This window comes from Lissotriton vulgaris, chromosome 4_1 (assembly GCF_964263255.1).
Source record: "Lissotriton vulgaris chromosome 4_1, aLisVul1.2, whole genome shotgun sequence".
Classification (NCBI taxonomy): Eukaryota; Metazoa; Chordata; class Amphibia; order Caudata; family Salamandridae; genus Lissotriton; species Lissotriton vulgaris.
Genome location: NC_141691.1, coordinates 1,586,128,838 through 1,586,156,520, shown reverse-complemented (window position 1 = coordinate 1,586,156,520; position 27,683 = coordinate 1,586,128,838). Strand labels below are relative to the sequence as shown.

Below are 27,683 nucleotides of genomic sequence, written 5' to 3'. Positions count from 1 at the left end.
TACCACTTTCGTGGTAAGTTCGACATCCGATGAATGTATGATCAGTCTTGAACTAATTCAGAGGTCATTAGTCTATGACTTCAACAGCTCTGAACACCCGGAATGTTTTCTCTTATAAGTGTGTTGTCCATATCCATTGATGACGGCCAGCCTATTCCCAACTGCTCTTGACTTCAGAGATTTAAATAACTGCGACGTTTTAACGCAATGTTAAGTTTTCCCCACTCTTAGCCCTAGTAAATTTTAGGCGGGAATATGCCAATCTGACTTCATAGATTTAAATAACTGTGACGTTTTAACGCAATGTTAAGTTTTCCCATTCTTAGCCCTAGTAAATTTGGGCGGGAATATGCCAATCCCCATGTGCTGATGTGCTCTTTGTTCGTACTTAACATAGGGATAAATTACCCTACTCTAAAAACTATATTTTTACATTAAATTAGGTTTTGTGTCCCACTCTCCTTGTCCTGGTGAAGACCCTACAGCAAGAATATCACTGTCTGCATCTATGAGGGTCGAAACGTCGACAACTACCAGTCTCTTTATATCAACTCCACTCCAGACTGCCTTCATTTATGAACTATGTGGAGTATGATCTTTGCCTGAATCAGATGTATGAACCTAACGGTCCTGTTTTGTGTACAGTTTTATGTAACATATATAATTAATCGGTATATTTGCTGATTACACCAGTATCTAAAATTTCCCCCTCCTTTTTTCACTACCTCCTTACACTATCACACCCTCCCTTCCTCTCTACCACTTTGGGGCACTGCAAAAAAACCACTAATTGCTTTGAATCATTGTATATTCAATATGCTTCCACAGTGTGAATAAAACATTGTGGACTAAGTTGCTTTTTGCGTGATTCCATTTGTACCGTGTAAGCATTACTTCTATGTTACTGGGACCCCTTCTTATCACTAACTGTCCATGCGATGGTCAGGGATCTATGCTTACGCCTTTCCTCAGATCCCGCGGATTCCGCGAGTGTTGCGCAAGATGAAATTGGAGAGCTGCTGTGTCCTTCTGATTGCTCCCAGATGGCCTCGCCAATATTGGTTTCAGGAGCTCATGTTGCTGTCACAGGAGCCTCCGATCAGACTTCTACTGGCTCCAACACTACTGGCACGCAACGGGGGTCAGATACTTCACCCAGGCCCTCAATCTCTGAAATTGCATGCATGGCTCCTAACTTCTTAGAATTCCAACACCTACAAATTCCTCAAGACTGCCGGGACATTTTTAAGAAAGCACGAGCCCAGAGCTCGTTGAAGACCTATCGTCTCAAATGGAAGCTTTTCTGTTCCTGGTGTGCTTCAAACGCTTTACACCCTATTGAAGCTCAAACTGAGAAAATTCTGCCTTATCTTTTACATTTGGCTCGCTCTGGTCTTTCATTTACGTCCATAAAAGTCCATTTAGGGGCTTTATCCAGGTTCAAGAAAGTGGCTGACACTCCATCACTATGCTCCTCGTCACTGATAAAACAATTCATATGGGGTCTTTTCGGGGCTTATCCTCCAATTAAACCTTCACCACCGGAATGGGAACTCAACACGGTCCTCTCACAGCTGATGAAGGACCTGTTCGAACCGATCCACAAAGCCGACCTCAAATTCTTCACATGGAAGGTCGCCCTGCTTTTAGCCCTAACTTCTGCCAGAAGAATAGGAGAAATTCAGGCTTTCACCATCAAAGAACCTTTCTTTCATTTTTCTCAAGAGTATGTCACTCTCCGAACAAATCCAACTTTCATACCCAAAGTGCCTTCTCAGTTCCATCTGAATGAACCAGTGAAATTGCGGGTTTTCTTCCCAAATCCTACAACCCCGGCAGAAAGAACACTACATTCTTTGGACATTAAACGATGTTTAAAGTTTTATCTTCAAAGAACAAAGAGCTTCAAAAAGTCAGATCAGCTATTTGTGGCTTATGGCCAAACTACACTGGGGAAAGCGGTCACTAAAGCCACAAGTTCAAGATGAATAGCCTCTGCGATCCATTTCTACCATGTTAAAGCTAACCAACCACTACAAAGGACTGTAAGGTCTCACTCTACAAGAGCTGTAGCAGCATCTACAGCATTGTTTGCAGGAGTGACGCTCGAGAACATTTGCCGTGCTGCGACATGGAAGAATGTCCACACGTTTACAAGACATTACTGCCTGCAATCAGCAAATCAAGAGGATGCGGCAGTTGGACAAGCGGTTTTACGTCACCTGTTTCCATAAGAAAATATTCAGGTAATAATGTTTGGTTCATTTTATAATGGGTGTATACTATTCAGTATTTTTGTTGATATAAAAGAAGGGCATATTTACAGATTGTGTGTTTGTTATGCTAATATTCCTTTCCTGTAGAGTACTAGATCACTACTCTTTTGAATTTAGACATACTTTTATTAGTAGATCATTTACTCTTCACCCTCTGAGGCGGAAGCCGGAGGTTCTCTCGCTCTGTCTTTTTCCCTATACTGCCAGCAGACCTACGCTTGAGTAAAAAGGCATTTTAGGATTGTTTTAATAGTTACTCGTGTAATACTTTTCGCTTGATTTAAAAAAGCGTTTTAATTGCGAATCGTCTCCTCCTACCTCCCTCTACCGCCTGGGCCACTCTTAGCTGAGTGTTGACGCTGAGAGTTGGTCCCGGGGAGGCAAGGGTGTGACAGCGGCCATATTGGATGTGGGTGCGCCCTGATGCGCTCTAGCTGCCTACAAAAGGGGGCTTATTTCACGCGCGCAGAACTCTACTCTTCACCCTCTGAGGCGGAAGCCGGAGGTTCTCTCGCTCTGTCTTTTTCCCTATACTGCCAGCAGACCTACGCTTGAGTAAAAAGGCATTTTAGGATTGTTTTAATTGTTACTCGTGTAATACTTTTCGCTTGATTTAAAAAAGCGTTTTAATTGCGAATAGTCTCCTCCTACCTCCCTCTACCGCCTAGGCCACTCTCAGCTGAGTGTTGACGCTGAGAGTTGGTCCCGGGGAGGCGAGGGTGTGACAGCGGCCATATTGGATGTGGGTGCGCCCTGACGCGCTCTAGCTGCCTACAAAAGGGGGCTTATTTCACGCGCGCAGAACTCTACTCTTCACCCTCTGAGGCGGAAGCCGGAGGTTCTCTCGCTCTGTCTTTTTCCCTATACTGCCAGCAGACCTACGCTTGAGTAAAAAGGCATTTTAGGATTGTTTTAATAGTTACTCGTGTAATACTTTTCGCTTGATTTAAAAAAGAGTTTTAATTGCGAATCGTCTCCTCCTACCTCCCTCTACCGCCTTTGCCACTCTCAGCTGAGTGTTGACGCTGAGAGTTGGTTCCGGGGAGGCGAGGGTGTGACAGCGGCCATATTGGATGTGGATGCGCCCTGACGCGCTCTAGCTGCCTACAAAAAGGGACGGGCTTACTCCGCGTAGCGGACGCATTTGCGGACGCGCCGGATGCCCGCCGGAGTCACGCCAGAGTCCAGCCCGTCTGCGCCCGTCCGCGCTGAGGACGGGCTGGACAGCTGGACGTCTGGGCAAGCTACCTCCAACTTCCCTTATCTGAAATATGCCCCTCAGACTTTGCTCGCATTTAAACCCCCGAGTCGCATTTGTTCGCACACCTACTCCCCTGAGGACCTGCTACGCCCATTCACTTGTAGCTGTAGGACTCCTAACGTGGCTAGCCCCATCCCTTCTCCATCTAAGTTCCGACCCAAAGCATTTAATACTAATCCGGTAAACTTGTTCGAGACAGAAAGGGGTGTCCTTCTGAATGCCCGCTCACTTATCAAAAATAATGTTATATTTAGAGAATTTGTTTCCCTTAGAAAGCCCTATATGGTCTTCATCACCGAAACTTGGGCCAAGGAATCCTCTGGTCCGGATCTCATCGAAGCAATACCTGAAGGTTATTGCCTGTTCCGTCACAACAGATCTGGTCGGGTGGGTGGAGGACTCACCATTCTATGTAGGGACCATCTCCACTGCCACACGGTCGCCATCACGGACCCTAAAGACAGCTTTCAGACCCTCTCCTTTGCCATAAAAAGTGGCCACAGAACCCTCCTAAATGGTATCTTGGTATACCGCCCCCCAGGCCCTCGTACCAATTTCGGACAACAGCTGTTCCAAGTCCTTGAACCCTTCTTCGGCCGAAAAGATTTCACCATACTAGGAGACTTTAATTTTCATTTAGAAAGGTCTGACAATAAAGATACCATTTCTCTGCTGGATACTATGTCAGCCTGCGGCCTGAACCAGTTGGTCAAAGGCACCACTCACCGAGCTGGCCATACGCTCAACGGCATTTTTACCAACGATGAGAGGATATCGATTGAGGAATCCATCCATCTGTCATGGTCTGATCATATGGCCGTCCCATTCCTACTTAGGTATCCCAGTACACTGTTGCCCCCTAACATTCCGAGCAAACAGGAACTTCGTAGGAACTACAAAGCCATTTCAAATTGTTCCCTCTCCAAGTGGGCATCTAAATGGTGCCCCTCTCAGGAAGAAAGTGCCCCCTTAGCCGCAACGCAGTTTGATAGTACCCTGGCAGAAGCTCTAGACGAACTAGCCCCCCTACAACTCTGCCGACGCACCAGAAAAAGGCCCTCAGCTCCTTGGTTCTCGGAACACCTGAGACTCCTTAGACAGGAGGTCAGGAGACCGGAGCGCCTCTGGCATACAGGATGGAACCTAAAAGATAAGGAAGCTCATAAGATCTTGCTTAGAAAATACAAGGCCGAAATTATTAAAGGCAAACAAGAACAGTTCACGACTCTGACCACCTCATTGTCCTCCCCTAAAGAGCTCTTTAGGGTTGTAGATTCCCTCATAACCCTTCAATCCCCTGATCCTGTAATGGCGTCCCAAGAGCTCTGCAATAACATCGCCTCTTTCTTTCAGACCAAAATATCTGATATATACTCAGCTCTGGAACTACAAAAATCGCTTATGAGTGGGCCCCTCTCTCTAGGGCCTACAGATCCCGCCCCGACAGCACTAACTCTCTCGAGAACCTTAGACTCTTTTCCCCCTCTCTCCGTGGACACGCTTAATTATCTACTTAATAAGACCAAATCTGGCTCTCCTCTGGATGTATGTCCCCTAAGGATCCTTAAACAGTGCAGGGAAACCCTCCTGCCTCCTCTGGTGGACATTATGAACAGAGCCATGAGAGATGGGGTTTTTCCCATTCAGTGGAAAAGAGCGGTTGTAAAACCCTTCCTAAAAAAGGCCTCCCTGGATCCGTTGGTCTTAAAAAATTTCCGGCCAATCTCCCTACTCCCTGCCCCAGCAAAGATGCTAGAGGCGCACCTCAACTCGCACCTTGCCGCCTTCATTGAAAGCTCAGAATGCCTCGATTTTTCCCAGCACGGCTTCAGGAGGGATCACAGCACTGAGTCAGCCCTCACCATTGTGTTGGATAACATACGCACACGGGTTGATGAGGGCCAGACCACCCTCCTGATCCTCCTAGATCTGACAGCGGCTTTTGATACCCTCTCTCCCTCAGTACTAACAACTCGGCTGAGGGACATTGGGGTGCGTGGAGCAGCCCTGGATCTTCTCACGTCTTTTCTCAGCCATCGAGTACAAAGAGTGAAGCTGGGGGAGTATCTATCTCCATCCCTCCCTGTGCAATGTGGGGTCCCTCAGGGGTCGGCTCTAAGTCCGACCCTATTTAACATTTATGTGACCCCACTTGCCAGGCTTATTAGATCTTATGGGATGGAGATAGTTTCCTATGCAGACGACACCCAGATCCTTGTCTCTCTCTCCCACGCTAGCGCCCCGACTGCCTCCAATTTTAGATCCTGTATGGAGGCGGTCGGCAAATGGATGATCACAAACTCGCTTAAACTAAATGGAGAGAAGACAGAGGTGATGGTGTTCGGAGGGAAAGAGTAAATATGGTCTTCCAGCTGGTGGCCAGACTCACTAGGAGCCTGTCCCACCCCTACCACCTCCGCCAAAAATCTGGGGGTCATCATAGACCCTGCCCTTGACATGAACAAGCAGGTCAGCCGTACCATCTCAACCTGCTGGGGCATTATCCATATCCTGAGAAGGATTAGGAACTACCTCTCCCCCCAGGCCAGGAAACAGCTAGCCGTTGCCCTCATAGGCTCAAGAATAGACTACTGCCATGCGCTGTATGCGGGCTTGAAAAAGAGCCTACTGCAGCGCTTGCAGGTAGTCCAAAATGCCGCTGCCAGGTTCATCCTGGACCTTCCCAAGCGCTCCTCAGCCACATCGGCTAGAAAGCTGCTACACTGGCTCCCTGTCGAGGCACGGATCCATTTTAAGATCGTATGCCTGACATACAAGGCTTTGGCCAGAAATAGCCCCTCTGGTCTAGGTTCTATCCTGTCCCGCTATTCTCCCACTAGGAATCTACGGTCCTCCGGCAGACTCCTGCTATCGACCCCCCGTTTCAGAAGAGCGAAATGGGGTGGCAGGGCCATTTCCACCCTGGCCCCTACGTGGTGGAATGCTCTTCCCCTGGAAATAAGATCACTGCCCACCCTTCAGGCTTTCAAAAAGGCTCTGAAAACTCACCTTTTTGCGCAAGCGTACCTGTAGCGATGTAGCGAATTTCTTTTTGAGTTGTTCTGTTAGGCGCCTTGATACCTTCAGGTTATTGTCTGCGCATTATACATTTTACTCATTCATTCATTCATTCATTCATTTACTTTGCAATTGTTGGTTGTTACACATAAGTTTATGGGGATGCACCACAATAAGTCTCCCACCATCCGCAACCGACTTTTGCCTGGCTTACTGCTTGCTATTCTGATTCAGGCATGTGAATCTATGAAAGATACCCCAATACTGGATAATAAAATAAGTTACTTACCTGTAACTTAAGTTATCCAGTATTGGTATCTTTCATAGATTCACATGCACCCACCCTCCTCCCCGGAGAGTCAGTTCTCTAAGTTTGGGATACTCATTCCCACTTGTGCTACATTAATCTGAGGAGAACTGACTCTGCAGAGACGGTTCTAGAGGGTGCTGTGAGCTGATTGGTTGGTGCAAAGACTTTGGTCTTTTTAGCATAATGAGGTAGATAGGCTACTACAATCTAGGCCTCAGGCCTTCTCATAGGGCCTACTACTGTAATTTACTTTTGGCACTGCTTTTTTATATACCGTGGGACTCCCACCTCGGCGACGGGGGATGATTCAGGCATTTGAATCTACGAAAGATACCAATACCGGATAACTGAAGTTACAGGTAAGTAACTTGCTTTCTTCTCCTCTGTTCGCAACATGCTTCAAAAGCCTGATTCCCTCCGAGGGCCAGATAGTGACTCTCCGATTCAGTCCACGGCCCTAAATGAAGGTTCAGACTCACATGCTCCTGCAACTAAAGAAGACATCAGATTACTCCTTGCTGAGTTCTACAAAGATCTCACATCTCTTCATCAAGATTTCAGTAGAGCTGTATCTGACATTGACCAGTCATTGCGCCAGACAGACACTCGCTTATATGGTGGAGACAACAGTGGCAGAACATACCCTTGATAATATTGACAGGACGGCTCAAATCGAAAAGTTAGAGAGGGGGCAACTAACGTTGCAAGATAGGATAGGTGACCTGGAAAACCATCCTCGACGTAATAATATTCGCATTCGGGTCTGGCTGCCACCATGTTGCCAGCGGATCTCGTATCACATATCCAGACCCTCTTTGCACACCTCTTACAACTTCCAGATGAGTCCCCGGTTCTGCTTGATCATACTCACATGGTGTATTCTGCCTTCCAGCAACAAAAGAATCTAAAAGAAACACGTTAGTTATATATTCCTTACCTTAGCTTAGAATTACCCCCAGGCAACAGACTGGATCCGGAAAGTTTTTCTTCAGCAGTACCTCTGCGCATCGGAAGGTGGTGTCGGTCAGCTCCGCGTCCGTCGTTGGCGTCGTGTCGCCGGTATGACATCGCGCAGCTACTTAGATGCTGCCCTCGCACGCTGACGCCAGTTCTTTCTTTTTCCGCGCCACGCAGTGCTGATCCGGGAAGAGCGGTAGCTCTAGTCAGTTTTTGACTGACTTTTTTTTTACTTGACTTTTGTCGACTTCTTTTTTGAGTCTTCGACTCCTGGTGCACGAGGGAAGCCCTGCTTCAAGGCATGCAGTTCCTGTAACCGACTGATTTCAGTGACGGATTTGCACCGTGTGTGCCTCTTTTGCCTGTAGCGCGACCGCAACCCCAAGTCGTGCTCCGACCGCCGGTCGATGGCGCCAAAGGCTTTGCAGGAGCAGTCCCGAAAGCTGCTTGAGCGCCGCCAGTCGGCTCCACGCTACTCGAGGTCCCGGTCGTGAGGGAGGTCAAGGGACCGGTCGCGGAGCCACCACCATTCGTCCAAGTCATTGAAGTCTTCGCACTCTGGGTCGAATACGTCAAAGCATAAGAAAAAGTCAAAGAAGCATCATCGCTCTTCGACTTCTCTTCGTCGATCAGCCGAACGGACGAGGGATGCGGGTGGTGCCCCTCCCGCGGCTCCGCGTGAGAAGCACGAAGAGTCGACTCCATGTTTCCCTACCTTTCCAGGACCTGGAGTGACTCCCGCTTAGCTTCGTACGTTCTATGAGGCGATGCATGCCATCTTCGGGCGGCCCGGACCCGCCAACGCCATCACCTCCCCCACTGGCGCACCATCACGTCGGATAGGTGGGTTTTGCAGATAGTCCGACGGGCTACTCCCTCCCCTTCGAGGCTACCCCTCGAGCCATGCGCCGCATGTCTGAGGATCACCTGGCCCTTCTCCAGCAAGAAGTTACATCTCTCTTGGCCAAGGGAGCCATTGAGCGCATTCCTGTCCCAGAAGTAGGTGGTGGTTGTTATTCCCACTACTTTCTGATCCCCAAGAAGGACAAGGGCCTGCGTCCGATCTCAAGAATGTCAACCCCTACCTCCAGATGGAGAAGTTCAAGATGTTGACACTTGCTCAGGTCTTATCTGCCCTCGACCCGCAAGACTAGATGGTAGCTTTGGACTTGCTTATTTTCCCATCCCCGTCCTGACGGCCCACCAGCGTTACCTGCTATTCACGGTAGGCCACAAGCATTTTCAGTTTACCGTGCTCCCCTTTGGCCTTACCAAAGCCCCTCGGGTGTTCACGAAAGTGATGGTGGTGGTCGCAGCTCATCTGTGCCGATCAGGGGTTTCAGTCTTCCCCTATCTCGACAACTGGCTGTTGATGGCGGACTCGCCCCAAGCTGTCGTCTCCCAACTCCAGACTACAGCAGACCTCCTGCATTCGCTGGGGCTCTCCATCTATGTGCCGAAAAGTCACACCGGATTACCTCTCAGAAGCTCCTCTTCATCGGGGCGGTTCTGGACAAGTCATGGTTTTGGGTCTATCCTCCCGAACAACGAGTCCCGGATATTCATGCTATGATTCCGATCTTTCAGCCTATATCCCGGGTTTCAGTCAGGATGACCCTGAGGCTGCTGGGCCTCATGGCCTCCTGCATCCTGTTGTTCGATCATGCCAGGTGGCATATGCAGGATCTGCAGTGGGACCTGAAATTCCAGTGGGTGCAGCATCAGGGGAATTTTTCCGATTTGCATCCAGATCTCGGAGGGCACTGCACGACAATTGCAGTGGTAGCTCACGAACCAGGTTTGGGTCAACAGCAGATCCCTCTCCCTTCCCCAACCGGAACACACAGTGGTGACAGACACATCCCTTCTGGGATGGAGCGGCCACATGGGAGAGTTGAAGATCAGGGGCCTCTGGTCTCTGGCGGAGTCCTAGCTCCACATCAACCTTCTGGAGCTTCGGGCGATCCGTCTTGCACTGAAAGCGTTCCTTCCCCCTGTCCGGGGAAGAGTAGTGCCAGGTGTTCACAGACAACACCACCTGCATGTGGTACTGCAACAAACAGGGCAGGGTGGGGTTGTGGACCCTATGTCAGGAGGCCCTGCGCTTTGAGACATGGCTGGAACATCCGGGCATATCCCTGGTGGTTCAACACCTAGCAGGTTCTCTGAACTCCAGGGCGGACGAACTCAGCCGCAGGTGTATGATGGATCACGAATGGCGTTTTCACTCGGAGGTGGTGCAAGGTCTCTTTCGACAGTGGGGAGAGCCTTGGTTAGATCTACTCGCCACCAAAAACAACGCGAAATGTCAGCAATTCCACGTGTTGGAATTTCCAGCGTGGCACTTGCTGGGTGATGCTTTTTGCCGCAAGTTGAGTTGCGGTCTGTTGTACGCCTTTCCGCCTATACCACTTCTGCCCTGAGTGCTGAAGAAGATCAGGCGAGACCGGGCCCAAGTCATTCTTGTGGCTCCGGATTGGGCACAAAGAGTCTGGTATCCCGGGCTGCTCAAAATGGACATCGATCCTCCGATCAGACTGCCTCTTCGGGAGGATCTTCTGTCGCAGCAGGGGACGGTCCTCCACTTGAACCTGTCCAGCCTCCACCTCCTTGCTTGGAGATTGAAGTGTGTATGCTCGACACCACTGTAAACAACCTGATCTTCTTTCTGCATACCATGATGTGGAAGACACTCTTAATGACGATGAAAACAATATGTTCACAATTGTAACTTATTTAATGGCCTCCATAATGACGGTGGATTGGGCACTACACCAGGCATAGGCCTCTCCTCAATTAACCCTATGTACACTGAGGAGTTTGCTTCTTTTCCAAATCATTCTACGGACGGCTGAGGTGCTGAACCTTTCTGTATCCATTCAAGCAGTTAAAACAAATGTGTTGACAGAAATTCCCATCCTATGTCTGTCCAGCAATCCCAGAGGACCTCTGTACAACCTTACAGAAGCTCCTGTTGATGGACAGGATGCTGCAAAATACTCAATCATATTTCTTCTGGACACTACCTACCGCTTGGATAGGATTGTGAGTACTAGCTTGTTGCTTAGACACTACACCTGTATTCTCTCCATGGTCTTCTTATCTGACGTACAACAGTCCCTCATGGACATGCCCTTTGACAGCTCTAAGCTTTTTGTGGTGAAGACGGACTCAGCCCTTGAATGATTCAGAGAGTAAGGCCACTGCCCACTTTATGAGCTTAGCTTCGCCAGTTCAGTAGCTGACACAAGAGCAGTGTCCTTTTCGAGGGTTCGGGAAGGGCTACCAGAATAGGCAGAAACAATATGCATCTCGGCATCAACTGGTCTCCCAGTCCTTTCAAAGTCGAGGAGCAGGCCGACAGTGTCCAGGCCCCTAGGAGCAAAGAATTACCCAAACGCCAGGTTCTTTCCCTGCAGCGGCCATCTAAAAACCTCTTTATTCTGACAATTATGCATCACTAGGTGGCTGGGTATTGATGTCAGGCACACACCCAATGTTACATTAGAAGCCCATCTGCGTAAATCTCATCCAACCTTTGGTGCTCTAAAAAGAAAGATGGTCACCACACACAGCCTTCATTAGCCAATAACAGCTGTTATTGAAAATACCTTTAAACACGCTGTAATTAATAGTGCGTAACAAAATTGTCCAATGTTATGACTTTTCAATTATATTCTTTAAGTCTCTAGCCAACGCTTGCTTATTTGTTCTGGCGTTATATGCCTTCGACTGCGTCAGGGCTTAAGGCACACTGAACACAACTAATTTTAAGTTAGCTCATCAAACCCAATACATACATTCTCCAAAATATTCGTTATGATAACCTTCACCAAATTCTCCACGTGCTAATTTACAAAACAATCTTCCCTGGTGGGAACCCAATAGAAACGTGTGGAAAGTGAATCTGAATAAAATATTTCTGCTTGATATTTCAAAACAATTAAACCATAATCCAGTATCCACAAATTACATAAAAGCGTTCGTTCAATAATACACCCATTTGTGACATATTCCAAATTGCCTCTACATCACCAAGTGAAAGAAAATCGAAGAATCACCCCAACACACATGGCCTTGCCTAAATGGGTGTTCAATCATAAAAGAAAATAGCATAGTACATACCTCAAAATATATCATTTGCCACACATATCCTGAAGGTATCTAAAAAGAATTTGTATAGACCAATTGGTATGTGCTAGAAGCATAGTAAAGGAAATGTAAAAGGTGAAAAAAAAAGGAAATCCACTCGGCACGTCAAAGTCATATAGCCAAAGAAATGTTTGTGTTGATAAGTATATGTGCAAATGCAAGATCATTTTAATTTGTGCTACAAACAAGAAATCACAAATACACCTTATTTGGTCAAAATGTTGCATCACCTGTATGGTGCAACATGCCTTACGCCTACTCATAAAACTGTAATCTCCAAATCAGTAACAATGTACACTGAGTGCACACACTGTTTTAAACAAGTCCTGCCGATTGGCGTTATCCCTTAATCAGTTCAACACAATACAGAAATAAACAGTGGACCAGACCCTCACTTCATTTGTAATTCGAGATTGTAGGACGCATATTTTCACATCCCCAGACGTTGCCTGCGGTTTCAGGTTAGCCAGGAGCACTTTCAGTTCACTGTGTTCCCCTTTATCCTATCTAGTGCACCTTGCATCTTCACAAAGGTGATGGTGGTGGCCCCAGCCCAACTACAGAGCCTGGGAATACCAGTTTTCCCATACCTCGACGACCGACTGCTGAAGTCGGGCTCACCTCAGGCAGTCGTCAACCACCTCTAAACAGCAAACCTTCTAAAATCTTTAGTGTTCAATATCAATGTGCCGAAGTTACACTTGACTACTTTGAAGACTTTCATCTGAGCCATTTTGGATATGATACAGTTTTGTTTATTTCCCCCAGAATGCAGAGACCAGCATTCTTAGGCAGTGATCTCAATGTTTTAGCCTTGGTCCTGGATCTCAGTACGGATGACTGAGGTTCTTGTGGTTTTTTGCTCCTGCATCCTGCTAGGGAAACACATCGGGTGGCAAATGGGGGCTCTGCAATGAGACATCAAATCCCTGTGTGTGCAGCATCTAGGACATCTGTTAGATTGTATCCAGTTTTCAGAGGAGTCTGCAGTTGTGGCTGGTCGACTCCGATTGGGTCAGTGGCAGGCCCCTCTCCCTACATGGCGGACAAACTCAGCAGCAGGCCCCTAGCGGATCCTGAATGGCAGCTGTACCTGCAGGTGGCACAGAGCATCTCCCAGCAATGGAGAGCACTCGGGTTAGATCTTTACGCCACCACCAAGAATGCGCAATGACAGCACTTTTATGCGCTGGAGTTTCTGAAGCACCTCTGAGACTTTCCATCTAGACTGGACCTCTGAACTCCAGTAGGCCTTCCCAGCACTCACTGTTCTGACTTGAGTTCTGAAGAATATCAGGAATGACCTGATTCAAGTCATCCTAGGGGCACCTGATTGGGCCAAGAGTGTTGTACCCAAACTCCTGGGCATGAGCACCTGTGCTTCACTCCAGCTTGTGCTTTCGGAGGATCTTCGGCAGGGTACTCTGGTCTGACCAATTTGCATCTCCATGCTTTGAGATTGAGCAGTGACATTTGACCTCCTTCGTCCTGCCACTTGAGATCGGTGAAGTCATCTTGACTGCAAGGTGTCCCTCCACAAAAGCAGTGCCCGCCAGTCGTTGGGACACATTTGTGGATTGGTGCAGCTCAAATTGACCCTTAATAGGCGAAGTAGTCAGAAGTGTTGTTGTTTGTCCTGTCTCTTTCCCAGAAAAGACTTGCTTTAGGCACTCTTAAGGGCTACTTATTGTCTCTTTCAGCTTTTTTGCTGATTTAGCCTTCTTTATTCAAATCATCTGTTGTGATGAAAGTTTGAAAAGGTTTGTAACACTTGTTTCCACCAAATCCCTTTGGGATGCCTCAATGAAACTTGATCGGAGTCATCACTTTTTTGATGTGCACCCTTCTTGAGTCCCTGCACAGTTGTCCCTTGAGACGTTCGATTCAGAAGACAGTCTTTCTCATCGCCATAACATCAGCTAGACATGCGAGCCAACTGCAGGCCCCTTCTGTTTTTCCTCCTTATACTACTTTCTTCCCAGGGCAGTTGGTGATGTGGTCCCAAGCTTCCCTTTGGTGAAAGTGGTTATATCTTTTCATGTTCATGTCGGGAAGACTATCACCCTTCCAGTATTCTTGCACCACTTAACCCCGCTGAAGAGGAGAGACTCCATCATGTGGACCCTAAGAGGTCTCTGAGTTTTCATGATGATCATACTAGGGATCATTGTGGGGGTTTCCAGGGCATAGAAGGGCTAAGCAGTGGAAAAGCAGACCACTTCTTGATGGATTTTTTACTGCATTAGGATCTGCTGTGCGTTGGTGTTGAAGCAGCTTCTCAAATGCTTATGGGCACATTTCACCAGAGCTACAACTGCGATCACTGCATTAGCACATGGAGTGCCTGTCCTGGACTTTTGTCAAGTGGCTATGTGGGGATCAGTACAAACAATTCTGGAAGCAATACTGCCTCCATAGTCTGGTCCATTGAGAGGAGCATTTTGCCCGCTTGATTCTGCAGGACTTTTTGTCTGAGCCAGTTCACAGACCCGCCACATTTGGGAGGTAACACTATGGTATCGATTCAGAAGGTGAGAAATCTGCAGTTAGACACATCGATCGGAAGAACAAGTTACTCACCTTTGGTAGTGATCTTTTTGGTAGATACCCTAACTGCAGATTCCTCGCCGACTCTCCTACCTACTCTATTCTGTGAACTGGACTTTTTTCCATTTTAAAAGTTCTTAAGTCTAGAGATCGGCACACTGGTCATGCCAATCTGCTGTTGGCCTCTGCGTCTGTTGGTTTGGACAGCCTAGAAAGCAACTGACATCAGTGTACAGTGATGGTGCTTTATTGTGGCTTCGCTCATCACTTTCGGAGTGGAACAACGTTGGCGAGGAAAGACAATGCCCTCTACCGGTGTGCAGAGGAACTTCTTTAATGTTTCAGAATTCCGTCTGATGCCTGGGGAATATTCACGAGGTGAGGAATCTGTTGTTAGATAAAATATCCACCAGAAAGATCCTTATCAAAGGTGAATAACTTGTTCTTTACTTGATTTTACTTTATTACAAGCTGTACATTTGTTGCATCATTGATTTCAGACAGTCTCTGCACAGCTCTGCTTGATTGTGAGTGGGCTGGTGTGGCCTTCATTGGTTTGTGGAATAGGAGGAGCCTACCTGGGGTTCAGCCTACTGTAGAATAAGACCCAGACATGTAAATCATACTAGATGAGAACTTGTGAACATCAACAAATGTGTAATTTCTTATCCTGCCTTATGGTGTAATGCATAATCTGCTTTTCTACATAGGATCCTGTTGCATGGAGTGATGTCACCAGCTTTGAAATATCAGATGCTGCAATTTCTCCGTCTCAGCACACACCTATAAAGCTAATTCAGATTCAACATGGTGAGGAGGCTATAGAGTGCCAAATTAATGGCAACCTCGTAGCAGAGGTTAAAAACTGTTCAAGCAGAGAAGAGAGTGAGATAATTCCTTCCACATCCCCCATTATGGCCAAGTTCAGCACACCACCTACGATTTTAAGGAAAAAAAGAAAAATGCGAGCTGGACGTTCCCCTGTTAGTGAAATGAATGATGGCTCATTCAGTGATACTGGCAATATTGCACTAAAAAACACTCCAGTTAAAGCACTACCATTTTCCCCATCACAGGTAAGATGTGCCATACATTAATTTAAGGCTAAGAAAGTGGTAAAAAGTAGTTTGTTTTTATTGTTTTGTAATAATCTATAATAATACAGATGAGATTGTAATGGGAAAATCCCAGATATTTATGAAATGTATCCCTTCTTTACCACCTCTTGGTGTGACCTAAAGCTCATAAACTGGCAAGCTTCAAAGTGGTCTGCAACTGGTACCATTGCATGCCTGCAGTCATGCCAACTCCCAACATGTAAGGTTTGCGCTTACACCCTTTTCAGTTTTATAATAAACATTATGTACTGGAAACTGCTTTTTGTACCTGCACTTGAGCATTTATAAATTGCATTGTTGGATATACTCCCTTTTTACTGATGATGTAGTATTATGCCTTTCATTATTACTTAATATATATCAACTCCTGACATTTTTAATGGATTGAGTTGTTATATGTCACTCCAGGCAGATTTGAGAAATATCTGCTGTCTGCAGTTAGTGGTAGATAACCTAGAGCAGCAAATATGAGGTTTCTGCCTGAGGGCTTGAAAGGAGGACATTCTGTTATGTTCCTGCCAGATATAGCCTGTATAGTGTCAGGAAGGGTACTGGTTCATAAGCCCGGGATTCTTCCAGTCCTGGGCCTGCTTCAGAACTGTTGACCAAGAAGTTAAGACTGCTGCCTCTTAGAATCTAGTTATTTTTATGGTGATAGTTTTTTCTGAAGTCAGTAAGACTCTCACCAAATCATTACTCCTCACTGAAATGACAAGCAGTTCAAATTGAAAGGGTTTAAGACATTTCCCTACCTGCTTTGTGCCAGACTCATGGAGACTCTCCTAAACTAAATATGATTCCCATTCCTTGCCATAAAAACTCCATTCTGATAGATACATCTGCCAGTGGATTCCTCACCTTGTGAATATCCCCCTTGCTTGAGCAACATTCGGAAAATTCTTTGTAGCACGCCGGCGTGGACGACGTCATAGGAGCACGGCATCGCGCGCGACTCCGTCTGACGTCACCGACCCCATATTAGGCCTACGTCGGCGTGATGACATCAGTTCCCTTTTTTCCGCGTCGTTGCTGCTAACGGTTTCTGGGATCTTCTGCGATTCAGATAGTGACTTGGTTGCTATTTGTGTGTTACTGTGTTTTTGTTCTTCGTCGAAGAAGACGGGGTTTAAGCAGTGCGGCTCGTGTGCCCGGATGATGTCTATGACAGATCCTCACGATGATTGTTTGTGGTGCCTGGGTTCAGACCATGATGTTAAAGGCTGCCGATCCTGCTTTAAGATGAACCCTAAAGCTCTACGAGAACGAGAGGCAGAACTTCTGCTGGCAAAGGTGAAAGGTAAAGAAGCCAAGAGATCTTCGAGATCAAGATCTAGGCGCTCGAGATCCAAGCAGAAGTCTCAATCGAAGTCGAGATCGAGGGCCAGATCGGAGTCTGCATCGAGGTCGGCTTCAGGACATGCTTCGGGTTCCTCGAAGAAAAAGCTCAAGAGGAAGAAGCATAGTTCAAGGCATCATTCTGGGTCATCGGACTCGAAGAGGAAGTCTTCTTCTCGAAGGCATAAAAAGGATTTTGTGTCTCCTTCTCCTGTTTGTGAGCCTGAAGGTGGTGCTTCGCCTGCACGATCTCGAGAGAAATCTCCGGATCCGGAGTTGGAACCAAATCCGGATTCGTGTCAGTCTTCGGAGCATGAAGAAGGCGTCGAGATCCCTCGGGCACCGACTCCGGTGGATAGCCCAGAGGGTCAAGAGGAGCCGAATCCGGAGCAGCCTCCTTCGGAGCAGCCATTGGGTTCGTACCCTCCCTTTCCTGGTCCTGGGCAGGACCCCTCGCATTTTCTAAATGCCATGTTTGGCGTATATGCGAGGGCAATGTACCCCTCTGGAGCACCTGCGGGTCCCATGGGTCCATTGTCGTTTAACTTGGGTGTCCGTCAAGCATATGCTCCGGCGCCTTTAATGCCGTTTATGCTGACGCCATATCCACCTTGGCTTGGTACGGCGCCGCCGAGGTCATCGACTCCGCACACGGCTTCGCCGGCTCCGGAGCGACCTCGGGATTTGGATCGGGGTTCGACGGTTCCGGCTTCCCATCCTCCAACTGTTCCAGTTCCTCGTTCGACGCCGGCTCCGACTCCGTCGGAGTCATTACCGGATCCGACGACTGCGGTTCGTATGGAGTGGTCGAGGCGTGGAGGAGAAAGAATATGAGGACCCTGATGTGGAGGAAGGAGAACTTCAGGGGCAGGAGGATTTTTTTGTGGATCTCCATAGTGCAAGTGAGCTAGAACTATCTCCAGAGTGGGGGTTGCCTGCAGTTTCGGACGTACCCTCTAAGGATGTGGCGCCATACCATGTGGTAATTAAAAAGGTTGCTGAGCTGCTAAATTTGACTTTACCTACAGTGGAGTTCAAATCTAATATCCTCACGGAGGAATTACATTCGCCTTCTTCAGCTGTTGAACCGACTCATTCACGGAGGCTCTGACAGAACCAATTTTGGAGGTCTGGAAAAAACCTTTATCTGCTCCTGCGGTGTCCAGATCAGTGGCGAGGCGATATAGGGTAACACCTGATGACCCTGATTTTTTGTCTACCCATCCTTCGCCAGAGAGTCTGGTGGTGCAAGCCGCTTGTTCGAACAGGTCAGCAGGCTCTTTTCCCCAGGTACCTGGAGATAAAGACTCAAAAAAATTGGATCAAACTGCTAAAAAGGTTTTCTCATCAGGTAGCATGGCTCTGAAGTCCAAGAATGCTACTTCCCTGCTGGGCAGATGCGTGCATGCCTTAATGGATTCGGTAAAGCAATTAACAGCTAAGCTTCCGGAGGAAGATAGAAAGAACTTTAATGAAGTTGTTATTGACACTCAGGCTGCAGCCCGCCATGTTATTCAAAGTGGCATGGACACGGCTGACTCTGTGGCTAGGATAATGGGTTCTTCAGTGGCTACCAGAAGAGCCGCTTGGCTAAAATCTTCTGAGTTTTCAGCTGACGTTCAGGCTACTCGTATGGATTTGCCTTTTGACGGCTCTGGCCTCTTTGGAAAGAAAGCGGATGTGGCATTGGAGAGGTTCAAAGACAGCCGGGCGACGGCTAGATCTTTGGGCCTGAAACAAGAGGCTCTACCACCAGGAAGTACAGAGGCTTTGAGAGGTCCACTTTTCGTCCCTATAAACGAAGCCAGCAACAGCAACAACAACAGAACCCTTTGTATAAATCATACAGAGGTAGACAAAGGGGTCGTGCCCGTGGTCGTCAAGCCTCCTCCTCCTCTACTTCCTCCTCTAATACCCACCCCCCACCTACATCAGCAAAGCAGCCCTAGATCCACCATTCCGGATCATGCAGGTCCGGTAGGGGTTCGGCTTACTAATGTTCTACGGGATTGGGAATCGGTTACATCAGATCTTTGGTTTCTCAATCTCGTAGAAAATGGGTATGCACTTCCTTTTCAGGAGTTCCCTCCCAATTACCCTCCTTGCCAAGGTTATTGTTCTGAGGACCACCTGCTTCTCCTGCAGGAAGAAGTCCTGGCACTGTTCAGAAAGGGTGCGATAGAGGTGGTTCCAGAGCAGGAGAAGGGTCAGGGGTGCTACTCCAGGTATTTCCTGATCCCCAAAAAGGATGGCAGACTTCGACCAATCCTGGATCTCAGGATCTTGAACTTGTATCTGAAACAAGAAAAGTTCAAGATGCTCACTCTTACGCAGGTTCTTCAAGCGCTGTTGGAAGAAGACTGGATGGTGTCGATCGACTTGCAGGATGCTTATTTCCACATCCCATCCTGAAGTCGCACAGGAAGTATCTCCGTTTTACGGTGGGGTCGCAACACTACCAGTTTGTGGTCCTTCTGTTTGGTCTTACTACTGCGCCTCGAGTTTTCACCAAGGTGATGGCAGTGGTGGCAGCACATCTCAGGAGGTCGGGGAAACCTGTATTCCCGTATCTGGACGACTGGCTGATCAAAGCGGAGTCACCAGAGAAGGTGCTCCGTCATCTGCAAGAGACAACTCAGTTGTTTCACAGGTTGGTTTTTTCGATAAATGTACCCAAGTCTCACCTGGTGCCCTCCCAGCGCAACCTGTTCATAGGTGCGGTACTGGACACAACTGTATATCGTGCATTCCCTCCTCCTCAAACGATTCGCGACATACAGGAAATGATTCCTTATTCTACAATGGAGCGGTTGTTCCAGTCCTCTAGGTCCTTTGGCTGCTCGGTCTGATGGCTTCTTGCATTCTTTTGGTCAACCATGCACGCTGGCATATGAGGGCACTTCAGTGGTGCCTCCGCAGGCAGTGGTATCAGCACAACGGAGATCTCAGGGAGTCAGTGAGGATCTCCAGAGAAACTGCAGCGGATTTGACTTGGTGGGGCGTGGAAGGCAATCTGTCTCAGGGAAAGGCTTTTCAACTGCCTCCATCGGTGGCCACAGTGATAACGGATGCATCCACTCTAGGATGGGGTGCTCATCTGGGGGATCTGGAGGTCAAAGGGCTTTGGTCTCCAGAGGAAAGGTTGCTTCACATCAACCGTTTAGAGTTGCAGGCGATACGTCTGGCGCTCAAGGCCTTCCTCCCTTCCCTTCGCGGTCAGTCGATTCAAGTCCTGACGGACAACACGACCGCGATGTGGTATGTCAACAAGCAGGGAGGAGTAGGGTCACAGTAGGGTCACAGTGTCTCTGTAGAGAGGCTCTGCGTCTCTGGTCCTGGGTTTAGGAACACCAGATTTGTCTGATGGCAAATCATCTGGCCGGAGTTCTGAACGTACGTGCAGACATTCTCAGTCGGCAGTTCTCTGCCGACCACGAGTTCACGACATCTTTCAGATGTGGGGGACTCCTCGGGTGGACCTGTTCGCCACTCGCGAGAATGCTCACTGCCTGTCATTCTGCAGTCTCCAGTATCCGATGCAAGGAGCGTTGGGAGACGCGTTTCAGTTGAGTTGGGGAAGTCAACTCCTTTACACGTTTCCTTCCATACCCTTGATTCCTCGGGTTCTGAGGAAGATTCGCCAGGACCGGGCCCAAGTCATATTGGTCGCCACGGATTGGCCAAGAAGGGTGTGGTACACGGACCTACTCCACCTCTCCTCTCACCCGCCGCTCCATCTCCCTTTCAGGGCAGATCTCCTCTCTCAGATGGAGGGGCAGGTTCTACACCCCCACCTCCAGACATTACACCTTCATGCCTGGAGATTGAACGGGGCAATCTGAATTCCTTTTCTCTCCCTCACAATGGGGTGGATGTCATTCTTTCGGGCAGGCGTGACTCCACCAAGTCCATCTATTTGTATAGGTGGACTAACTTTGTTGTTTGGTGTAGGAAGAAGTCTATTGACCCTTTGAGGGCTCATTTGTCCGATATTTTGTAGTTTGCTCTTTCTTTGGCGCAGCAAGGATTTGCTGTTGCCACAGTCAAAGGTTACCATTCAGCATTTCTCTGTTTGCCGGATCGGCCATCTCTTTTTAAATCTCCAGTGGTTTTGAGGTTTCTGAAGGGCCTCACTATTAAGTTCCCTCCTTCTCCATTTATCGTGCCTCAATGGGACTTAAATCTTGTCTTAACATTCTTGATGGGTTCTCCCTTCGAACCCTTACACAAGTGTCCCGTGAGGCTTTTGTCTTTTAAGACGGTCTTCCTAGTTGCGATCATCTCGGCAAGGAGGGTGAGTGATCTTCAAGCTCTTAGTTCTAAGCCCCCATTTCTGACCCTTCATGCTGATCGAATGGTTCTTAGGACCAGGGCTGCTTTTCTGCCAAAGGTGGTAACTCCCTTCCATCTAGGACAGTCCATTACCCTTCCTACCTTCTATCCTCTCCCTCACCCTTCCAAGGAAGAAGAGAGACTGCATCGTCTGGACCCTAAGAGGGCGTTGTCCTTTTCTCTTGATAGAACAAGAGACTTTCGGGTAGATGACCAGCTGTTTGTTGGTTTTGCTGGCTGCCGGAAGGGTAGAGCGGTGCACAAGCGCACACTTTCCAGGTGGATAATTCTGTGCATCAAGATTTGCTACTCTCTGGCGGGTAAGGACCCTTCTGAGGGTATAAGAGCTCATTCTACCAGGTCAAAGTCTGCTACTTCTGCGTTTTCTAGAGGTGTACCTGTTGAGGACATTTGCAGAGCTGCGACTTGGGCCTCCCTCCACACTTTCGCGAAGCATTACTGCTTGGATACCGAAGTGAGGAAGGACTGCCACTTTGCGCGCTCTGTCCTCCAAATGTCCTGGTATAGCAGAGTGGACACCCTCCTCCAGGAGTGGGAACTGTTGTGGGACTCTATTCACAAGGTGAGGAATCCACTGGCAGATGTATCTATCAGAAGAACAAGTTACCTTCGGTAACGCTTTTTCTGGTAGATACAGTATCTGCCTGTGGATTCCTCACTGACCTACCCGCCTTTCCGTTGTCCGCTCTGCTTTACCTATGCTTATGTACATTTTTGTATATTTATGTATATGTTTGAAATGGGGTTTCTTACCTTTGCTACACACTATGTGTGTATAATTTTGAAATGTATGTACTGTGTACAATGTATTTGTATATATCTACTGTCATTGGTCCGTCCGGGTACCTCTAAGGCACGGAAAAAAGGGCGGAACTGATGTCATTATGCCGACGTAGGCCTAATATGGGGTTGGTGACGTCAGACGGAGTCGCGCGCGATGCCGTGCTCTTATGACGCAGTCCACGCCGGCGTGCTACAAAGAATTTTCCAAACGTTGCTGACGCAAGGGGGATATTCACAAGGTGAGGAATCCACAGGCAGATACTGTATCTACCAGAAAAAGCGTTACCGAAGGTAAGTAACTTGTTCATCTCAAATCCTCTCTTCAGTTCAGTATTCATTACAATCCCTGCACTGAGGTCTAATTCTACAGGTCATTGGGTGACTTGTTTAGTCCTGTTCTGTCCTTGATACTGCAGTAAATAACTTTTTCCCTAGGTACTTTATTATCTAACTGAATCCTTACAAAGTCTGAATTGATTTAAATGTTCCATTGTTTATTTCATGGTTTCTTCGACGTTTTAGCTTTTAAACTTTAACTTTGATGTAAACTTGGAAGCCCCTGGTATTGTGTCCATGTGATGATTGAGCCTCATTTTCTCATTCTTGCAAAGACTGGATATTTTAATGTGAAGATCTGTGTAATGGGTCTTATGGTAAGTAGTCTACACAATTTTGTTATTTTGCTTATCAACAAGTGCTTGACTTTGAGTGATGGGGCATACCCAAGCGGCGTTCAGTTTCAAATGGGTAGCTACCCCCTGAGTGACCAGGCCATGACACTAACAATGATTGGTAGCGGCTGATGTTAGGCTTATGGTACTGGCCTTTTTACTTTCTGTCCAGTGTGGAGATTTCCTTCTGGCTCATCCTGGCAAATACATGTTATGACTGGACCCTACGAATCCCACAGATTGTGTGTAGTGCGCATGAGGCTAATTTGGTACAAGACAGTGTGACCTGTGGCTTAGGTCGCCAATTGATGTAGGTAGCCCCCAAGACCGTAGGGTACTCCACAGAGTTTAATGGCTGTCAGTGTTGCTCTCACCACTTCCCCCTGCATATCCCTCCAGCACCTCTCTCCTGATTTCCCCCTCCCTGTAGGTTTTCTTTTTTTTTGGAAAAGGAATATGTATTTGTTGGGCTCTTGACTCGTGGTTTGTGAGTAGGATCCGTAAGGACCTTTTCTGCTCACTGCATCTTGACCAAGCTAATTCCACCTAGTTAGCTTGTGGCCTGACGAGATCAACACCGAAAAATGAAAGTGACCAACAGCAAGGTCAGTTGCTGCACACATACCATAAAACGACAGCCTACGTACTTATCCTCTGCAACCTTTGTCCTGTTCTATTAGAGGGAAATCTCAACAAACTAACCAAAGGGAGTTTGGAAGATATTACACCTCTGACAGTGACAGTACCCTTATGGCTAGTTGCCATGGAGCTGTGGCACACCTGATGTAAAGATACTCTTGGTTCCTTTTCCTCTGACAGTTTTGGGACTGAGTGGATGTTCGGATGCAGCCCAACTGCTATTGCACTGTATAAAAAAAAGCTGAGCTCTTTTGTTTATCCAGGGTTCGCCTTTTGCTTTCAGTTTTACTCTTGTTTGTATGAGAAAGTTTAGACCAGAGGCAGAGACGGGCCTGAGGAAGTTTTCCTTGGGAGTTAAGTTGTCAGCATTATATCTTTCTTCTTTGTTTGGAAAAATAATATATTGAGTTCAAATTATGAAGCTGTATAACTGATCATCTATCTTGTCGCTTTATTGGTGTAAGTTCATAGGAAGTCTCTTTGAATCAGTGCAAATAGCAGAATTCATGTGTGTAACATGACAAATAGCGTTCATCCCTTATGTTTCTCAAACAAGTCAGTGTGGTTCAACGTCTCTTGACTCAGAACCAGTTCTTTATCTTCTTTGGTCATGCTTCAAAAGATTGAGGATTATTGAAGCCAGAATCTTGTATTTTTTTATGTATGTTAATGTGGGGAACACGCATTTCTGACATCAAGGATGTGGGCTCTGCTTCAAGACATTCTCATCCTTATGGCACGTTTGAAGAATTGGCTTGGAGTTGATGTAGCACTGAGGTGGCAGTGGACGAACAGTCTTGGGTCAGTTAATTGGCATTATAGCAGCAGTCTGTACAGTGCCCTGATGGTGTAACACCTGTAAAGCTGGAGGAATGGTATTACTCCATTTTCCACCTGAGTCTGAATGACTTGTTGCATTGACCGCTATAGGTTCAATTTCTGGACCCTATGGTGAAGGTGCTTCCATCCAGCTGCAAGTTACCTGTTATTGCGCTTGTGGATGGGTTTCTGGTGTTACATGACGATGTAGGGGTTAACCGTTCCATCCGTTTTTTTTTTCATTTTTTCCATTTATTCCATTTGTTTCTGAGACTTTGGAAAAACACTGTCTTGCCGGGATTTTCTCATTGCTAACATAGTGACCTTTGCAGCCATTTTTTGAAACATTTTGGAGGCAAGTTCATATGATTTATCTATCCCCTTTGTGCCTGATATACATCATATGATATAGATATGTCTTAAAGCATTGTATTGCTGGTGGTAGATACTCATAGGTACATTATGTTTTTCCCAAAACACCAGATAGCGGGGAATCCAGTGAAATAATTACAATTGTACTTGAACCCATCCATTAGGCTGTCTACATGTTGGCTGCAGTAGAAATTCAGGTGGGGCTTGAGGGTGTCCCTTAGATCCAGATATTTCAGGCTGATGAGGCAATCGGAATCAAACAAACGATGAGAGTGATTTTAGTTTTTTTTGTTTTTCGTTTTGTTTAACATCTATAAGATAAGATGCAGATTGTTTTAATTCCTGCAATGCAATTCTTTGCATGTCGGTGGCCCAGAGAGGTCTTGTGACATCTGAATAAACTCATTCAGTGGACAGCTTTAGGGCTGTTTTCTCTAAATCTTCTGTCCTATGGGGATCTGGAAACCAGCTGCAATCAAGGTTTCAACAGCATTACCCACATGCGGCATCATGTACAGGCCTGGAATGGTTCTTAGTTCAATGTACAGTATAGTGGTCATACTTCCTTCTTTAAGTCCTCCTATCAGGGGTGTGGAATTTAATAAAATATCTACTTGTCCATGGGGCAGGTTGCTTCATCAATCTACTTGCCCTATAACAAAATCCACTTGTCCCTTTTATGCCATGTAATGCGGCGACAAATTACGGCAGCAATCTCATTATATAAGAGTTATGATATAACCTCTCTAATTATGCCAGGGCTTGTACCATAGTAGGATTGCATACTAGCAATTCCCTTATGCTGCCACGTTTCTGCAGGTCTTCATACTGGGCTGAAGGTATTGGTAAGAAATAGTTCAAGGGTTGGCATGCCCTTTTGAGTCTGTGCAAACCTACTAACATGCGTGCTGGGTTGCACCAACTCTTTTCTAATATTTTCCTGTACTGAAAAAGGTTGGAAATTTACTCTTGACAGTCGCAGACATAAAACTTCTTCCAGGGTTGGGAAAAAAGTGGTTGGAGGAAAAGTGAACTTGAAACATTAAGATTTTCACATGAGACAATCTACACATGCACATGTGCTCATGCTAAAATGCAGTTCACAAATAATTTCTAGGAGTACTATTTCTTGGCCTACTTCTGTAAATTCTTGTGAATTCATGGAAACTGTATATATGCACTTAATGCAAGGATATATACCATGATTGCACTTTTGAGACTTTCGTTAATAATTGGGCTTCTAATTAGGCCTGGCGTTAACCATGAACTATTGTGTTTAGTAAAATTCTGTCTCTCTCTCGCTCTTTTTCTCTCCGGCTTCACTGTCAGTGACAGTATTCTGCTCTTTGACAAGGAGCATATTGGCACACAAAGTAGTTTTGTTCAGTGCCCGGAACTGCTGTGGCAATGTGTGCTTTTTGAAACCAAAAACAAATTTTGCTTTTGCCAATGCTTGTTAGAATGGTGAGGGCCCAGCAGCTCCCAAGCGGATACGGTTTTACAGAAACCATGCCTGAACAAGCCACGCATTGACAAAACCAAAAGGCTGACCACCAATTTCAGACCTACTGGCTTTGCCAATGCTTGTTTATTTTTGTGTCCGATAATCGTATTTAAACTGGTTACACTGATTTTCCATTATGAATATGTTTTAGGAAATACAAGCATACATCAACATGTTGCTAAATGATGCTGCAATGATATGGTACCTAAAATCTTACAGTAGCAAAATGTTTTTTTTCCTACTTGCATTTTTTTTAAACATTTTATTTTGAAAACAAAGAATCATCACTCTTGCTTTGAAGTTTCTGCAAATATTTGCATATAATCAGAGAGCATTCTGGGCGAATTATACTTAGCCTCATATTACTAAACTTTGAAATCGTGTATACACATTTATACTGAAACCACCGTCAGTAGTGCTGGCAGAGTTTACAGTGTTTACTTTTAGTGCTCACCCTAATAATAAAGGCTTTGCATTAATGAACCATAAATACAAGCTTGAACAGCATTTAACACATGGACACAAATATTACCTTAACTGCAGACATTGCCCTTTCCTGATCCATGAAGTGATACTGTAAACTGGCAGCCAAAGGGTTTGTGCTGTAGGGGGTTGGGCCTACTTGTCCCAAGGACAAAATACACTTGAAAACTTGTTGCCCTTGACCCCAAACAATATGTCCCGGGAGTCGGGCTGTAGGAATTCCACATCCCTGTCCTATAAGCTGGTAGAAAAGCATACTTTCAGCAAATCGTTGTTTGAAAATAGAAATCTTTCAGCATCTACTACTAAGATTTTTGGCTTAATAATTAGTCTTTGGTCACTCACTGAAGGCTCCTTACAAAGGTGGATTATTTGCACCCAAAAGGACCATCCAGATCCTTTATCTAAACGTTTTTTGAAAGAAACACTGATTTTAGAAAGCTTAGTGAAATATGGAAAAAGTCTATCACCTGTCATTGAAGCAGTTAGGTTCCAGTGGTCACATTTGTTATACTCTGTTCACAAATCATGCTTTCATGCAGTGTTTTGAAGTGAAGTATATGATGCTGTTCTTCTTATCCCCAGCTTTGTTAATGTTGGTAAGTTCATTCCTTCTGTCTGTGGTTTTAAGCATTCACTATACTAGCATCTCAATATCCTCATTCCAGCTTGAGCCCCCGGCACCTTTTATCTTGAGCTGTGTCTAGGTGTGTGTTGCTAAAGTGTATTATGAAGCATGCTTCTAATTGCTAATTCCTCACCTTAAGAGTTTTCCCAGGTGACAGACTGGATCGGTGGCAACATGTGGTTCCATGATGACTTTGTATGAACCTGGAATTTTCCGATCAGACCCACATATAAACAGCAACCTGATGTACTCACATCCTTATTTTCTTTACATATACTTGACGCAGATCAAGATCTCTGTTCCTAACGACTTCTAAATTGTATCAGATCGTGTGCCTGGAACAATGTCTGCCCTGAACAATACAAGATGTAAGGTAACATAATTTAAGAGGAGGCACGCGCAATAAATGACAGTCCATTTAGCCACCAATGTATTCAAGTAACAGTTTACAAATCCA

General features: G+C 46.5%; 1 protein-coding gene across 1 annotated transcript in view; it reads left to right on the top strand.

The window, feature by feature from the left end:
* Positions 1 to 27,683, top strand: part of MYBL1 (MYB proto-oncogene like 1) — a 610,566-nt gene that overhangs the window by 357,618 nt on the left and 225,265 nt on the right. The window contains exon 10 of the mRNA XM_086965817.1: positions 15,232 to 15,597. Within this exon, the coding sequence (XP_086821943.1) occupies positions 15,232 to 15,597 (366 nt within the window). The remainder of the gene's footprint in view (positions 1 to 15,231; positions 15,598 to 27,683) is intronic.